The sequence below is a fragment of the Eubalaena glacialis genome, chromosome 7 (assembly GCF_028564815.1).
Source record: "Eubalaena glacialis isolate mEubGla1 chromosome 7, mEubGla1.1.hap2.+ XY, whole genome shotgun sequence".
NCBI lineage: Eukaryota > Metazoa > Chordata > Mammalia > Artiodactyla > Balaenidae > Eubalaena > Eubalaena glacialis.
Genome location: NC_083722.1, coordinates 2,176,208 through 2,181,502, shown reverse-complemented (window position 1 = coordinate 2,181,502; position 5,295 = coordinate 2,176,208). Strand labels below are relative to the sequence as shown.

Genomic DNA, 5,295 nt, shown 5'->3' with positions numbered 1-5,295 from the left:
AGATAATCTCTCCGTACTTCGCCCCGGTCACATGAGCAAGCTGGGGGCTTCAGGCAATCTCGGTGACTACCACTTAGCTGTCGAATCAACAGTAATAAACCTGGGGATGGCTTTACCTGCCTCCTGTTTTATAATACTAGGTTGGGGAGGCATTCCCCAGTCAGACACAACATCTGTCCCCATGAAACACTCAGGTAAAGGACACACAACCACTTCACAGAGTCTGCTGGAACATTTCAGTTTTCATCCAAACTTTCACCTCAGTCCCACTGACTCTTTTCTCCCTGTATCCTCCGAATCTAACTGTAGCTTTGGCAGCAGAGTGCACGGGCCCCCGTGTCAAGGATCTCCCAAAGCATCTCCTCCACCCCCTGAGCCTCTGCCCCCTCACAGGCACACACGCTGGGCCCCCAGCTCGGGGCGGGGGCGGGGGGACTGCCCAAGGGATCTGGGCTCTTAGTCAGTCTGTGCCTTGATTAGACTACGGGGCCGTCACCTCATGAAATTCTTGGTCAGCTGTCTCATTGTCATCTGTGCCATCCAGCTTTTAAAATTCCTCCAAACCAGGGTGAACGAAGCGGATTTAAGGCCCTTCAATGTGGAGGAACCAGCAGAGGCTCCCATGGGCCCATGTGACTTCTGAGAGTGCTTCAGTAAGACCTTTACTCTGATCCCATCAACGTCTGCTTAACTTATCCAATAGTAACCGCTCACAGATTTGAACCCCACTGGGACCGGCTCTGACTTTCCCCTTTGTCTTTTCCCCATTATCTTGCAGATCTCAGCCATCTGTGTCTTTGGCTTCACTATCCCGTTTGGTGGCAGCCCTGAGTTAGCTCAGAGCAGGCTGAATCCAAGCGTGGCTCAGTCTCAAGATCCATCCTAACACCCCGCTTTCACTTTGGTTGTTGCAGAGAACAACACGCAGGGACGGGTACTCATTCGCTTGTTCTTTGTTACTCCGCATTTTCTCATGCGTCCAGTGAGCTAACTACTCACGGACTGGAGCCATCACGTGACTTTCACCTCCGATAACTAAGTGCAGCACAGCTCCAATTCTACACCTTAGCTGACCTGTGGTCCCCGAGGAACCACAAGTTCATCACCCTCCACCCCGTCATCCTCCCTCTTCTTGAGCCATATGTTTCCGTGAGTCAGGGTCACACGAGCAAATGCCACTTCTGACACCAACTGTGACGCATCTGGGCCAACTGTGAGGTTAGAGGGAACAGTCTCCAAGACTATTCTTGCTTCTGATACCAGCTGCAAGGTCAAAGGTCCCCCAGAGCACCCTTAGGTTTGATAATTCACTAGGAGGACTCAGAACTTTACCGAAAGCTGTTACACTCACAGCTACAGTTCTGTTTTGTTTTCACAGGGAAAGGGTACAGACTAAAAGCAGCCAAGGGAAGAATGCAAAGGGCTGAGTCCAGAGACGAACCAAACACAGGGTTTCTGCTGTCCTTCCATGGAGTCAGGACACGTCACTTCCCTGCATCCACGTATGACATTGTGCACGGAGTATTGCCAGCCTGGGGCGCTCACCTGAAGCTCCGTGTTCAGAGTTTCTCTTGGGCTTCAGGGGCGTGTTTGTGGACATCCCAGCCCACACACCAAACCCCACCACTCCCTCTCCCCACACGGCCTCCCCTTGGTCCTAGAGGTGCACATGGCAGGCATCTTTTTTGTACTAAGTTTCAATAACCTGCCCTCAGGAAGACCCTGGGAGAGAGGCTCATCTCTGTGCTAGAAGTGGGCTTGGAGCAGACTGGGCAGGAAATTCAGACATCCTAGGATGTGGGACATGGTGCAGGGTCTGGTGGATATGACCTCTTGGTTCTACAAATGTCTCCCATGGGGCAGGGCATGGCCAAAACAGGGAAGATCATGCCTGCGGTTGGATTAGATCCTGTTACTAGCGAATCTTACTGGCCCTTATCAAATCTTTAACCAGACTGCTTTCTTTCATCACCATAACTGTACTATTACCTCTGATTTCAGCTTTCAGGCACTAGTTGATCCAAAAGCTATCTTCACGGAACAGAAGCATGCTACAGCTACAAGTCTACATGCAGAATCCTGGCTGCAGAAAGAAGCTCTGACCTTCCTTCCTTGCCAGGTTCTCAAGAAGCCTTAGAACAAGAGGCTAAGGGATTGGGAGGGCTCTCAAAAGGCTTGACCGCTGCAGATCACGTGCGGACATGTGTGTCTGGAGCTGCTGCCAGTGGGCCACGCAGCCAGTTTGCCAGAACCTCTACGCTTTCCTCCTCTGCTTCAGGAAGTGACCAGCACCGTGGACAGTCTTACCGAGGACACACATCACCACGAGAGAACTCCAGGAACTCAGTGAATGGTCCCCAACAGCTGTCTGCCATTGGACATGGTCCGGGCTGCCCAAAGGGGCCCTGGGGCAGAGGTCAGGAGTAACGGCTGTGCATGCAATCCCATAAATGTCTACGCCGCCACCCGAAATATTTACCGCAAACCGAGAAATCCATCAAATTGCCACTGTCACTCTCACTCTGCCATTTAAATATGCTTCAGGCCCAACATCTCAGAGCCTTCTCAACCAACTCCCTTCCAACTTCAAACTGTGTTTTTACTCCCTAATTTAACCTGTAATATTTTTTAAAAATAATATTCCTAAGCATACCTCTTGTGAAACCCCTGGTCTCTAAGACCCTCTAACACCTGCCAGTCTGGAAACGTGCTCAGCAGATGGTAAGAGCTGGTCCTTCAGGGCCGCCAAGAACCTGGAAGCCCACCCAGCCCTGACAACTAACCGAACCCATGTCAACCTCACACTGTGATTCATCCCTAGTAGCGTTTAGCCACAGATTGTCTGTATAAAACAACAGGGGCAACGACCAGGTGTTCACAATTGCCCACCTCTTACCAAACTTCAGTCAGTCCCGCCTCCACGGCCCCCAGGCTGAAGCAAGCACACAGGTGAACGCTGTACCTGTAACGGTCAGGCTGAGGGTCTGCCGACGACAGAACGCTCTCCCGGATGCAGCAAAAGCTGATTTCACATCTGCTTGTCCCACCCTCTCTCCCTCCCCGCCCACAAAGTTCCCGCTAGCCCTGTTCACCCCTCCCTATCAGAAAAAAGCCCATTCTCTTTAATTGTGGATGCCTGCACACTTCTGAGACCAGAGCATCCTCCCGACAGTGACAGTCTTTTCGATTAAAGCTGCTCCATCTCTAAGTCTGAATGTGTTTTACTTGACAGTAGGGTCCCAGCTCCGGCCACTGCCCCCAGGGGTGACCCGTCCATCAGCTGGGATGCTGACACTCAGCCCTGCCTGGGGGTGACAGCCTCCGCAGCCCCCGCGGCTGTGCCCACTCTCCTCCTTCAGGGCTCCTCCCAGCTCTTCAGCCTGTCGCCATAATGGGGCTGATGCTCGGCGGATTCCTGAGCCCCTCAGCAGCAGCTGCTGGAGGATGAGGGGCGGCAGCTACTGGTCTGTCTGGGGCTCCTCGACTGTCTGACCGCAATGCCGCTGTTCCAAGGACAGGAGAGGAAGAAGAGGGCCATCTTTACTGATACTTCGGATGCCAGGCCATCACGCGGTTTTCTTTATTTCCAGTTTTGGGAGGTCATCAGCGATGAGCATGGGATCGACCCCACGGGCAGTTACCATGGAGACAGTGACCTGCAGCTGGAGAGAATCAACGTGTACTACAATGAAGCTGCCGGTGATTATTGGAAGCTTTCCTGCCCCCTCACCTTGCTTTCTGTTCTGCGGCAGACGCAACGTATTAGGAACATGCAAATGACAAAGAAAGGCTTCCTGCATGCATTTTTAACTGCTCAAAAACACACTTCAGAGTTCCTGAAGTCTCCTGCATGTTTGTCATGACGAGGCAGGCCATTATCTCCCTTTGTGGAGCAGAAACCGCCTCTAATCTCCTACTTTTGTCTCATGCTGGAATTTTCCCTGCTGAATTCTGCCGTGAAGGGCCCAGAGGGCAGGGTACTGTGATTCCTTTGCCTACCGCAGGTCTGAGTCCTGCTCTGTCCCCACAGGTAACAAATATGTGCCTCGGGCCATCCTGGTGGATCTGGAGCCGGGCACCATGGACTCGGTCAGGTCTGGACCCTTCGGCCAGATCTTCAGGCCCGACAACTTCGTGTTCGGTATGTAGCGTGGTCCCCGGGCACTGGCTCGGGGGGCCCACTTCCTCCTAAGCCCCGTGGAGGTCACAGCTGTCACTGCTGAGTGCCCCGCTGGAGGCTGCGTGTCCACAGAGGCCCTGAGTCCTGGCCTAACTGCCCCCGGTCCACGGGCTGTCACTCCTCTGGCCCCTCTCCGCACAGCTCAAAGGACGGGGTCTGCCTGCAGAGGGCTGCCGCAGCCGTCCCACGGCAGAGCAGCCTGGGGAGGGCAGAGAACAGGGAGCAAAGGGAATCTTCCAACAGCAGCTCCCAGGTGACCGGTCATCTCAGAGAACCGGTGACAACAGGCAAGCATTTCCTGAAGCAAAGGCCAAAGGCACAGGTTACGAGCAGCTGAGACAGCTGCTTGGAGCGGCCTCTTCTGATCACGTGTGCCTCCACCCTGCCTGTTCCTTGTAGCTGATTTAAGTATTTTAAATACTGAACGCAGGCCTGAGCAAACTGGCCGTGAACACGGGGCCCTTCCGCCAGAACCAGGCCCAGGCCCACCCAGTAATGACGCGTCCTTCCCCCACGATCCCAGCACTACCAGCAGAGCGGCAGGAAGGGTGACATGGTCTTTGCAGCTCCACAAAGAACCAGGACAGCTTCACGTGAATCACCAGAATGAGGCGGCTGCCCGGAAGCTGACGTGGTCAAAGCAGCGCTGGTTACAGCTCTCAGCTGGGAGCCACCCAAACAGTTCTGGGTCCAGTGTCCCCCCACCCGACCCCAGATTGTAAAGGACTCAGATTCCTGTTTCATGGGGTCCAGGAAGAGACTGGAGATGTTTAGCTAGTGAAGAGAGCACCTGGGGAGCATGAAAATTGCAGGAACTGAAAACTGCAAGTATCTGAAAAGTATGGAGAAGACAGCATCACCCGCTAAGGGGCCCAACCAGGACCCCGGGCTACATGGCGTGTGTCACTAGACGGGGGGGGGGGGGGTACCTCCTCATGAGCATCTCCATAGCTGACTGTCCTTCCCAGACCCCCTTCTGCGTGTCCTGCCTGTAACACCCCTCTGGAAGGACGATCAGTCAAGGACAGACTGGAGGCTAAATAGCCCAGCTTCCCTGACTCGGGGGGGCAACTCAGTGATGGGGTCTCTTACGGACCCCAGTGCGGAAGGCCGCT

At 54.1% G+C, this 5,295-nt stretch overlaps 1 protein-coding gene across 1 annotated transcript; it reads left to right on the top strand.

Annotated features, from left to right (window-relative positions):
- Positions 1-3,497: 3,497 nt before the first annotated feature.
- Positions 3,498-4,449, top strand: LOC133094920 (tubulin beta-4B chain-like). Its single transcript, XM_061195648.1, has 2 exons — positions 3,498-3,699; positions 4,031-4,449. The coding sequence occupies exons 1-2, from the start codon at positions 3,498-3,500 to the stop codon at positions 4,147-4,149; spliced, it is 321 nt and encodes a 106-aa protein (XP_061051631.1). The 3' UTR covers positions 4,150-4,449.
- The last annotated feature ends 846 nt before the right edge of the window (positions 4,450-5,295 follow it).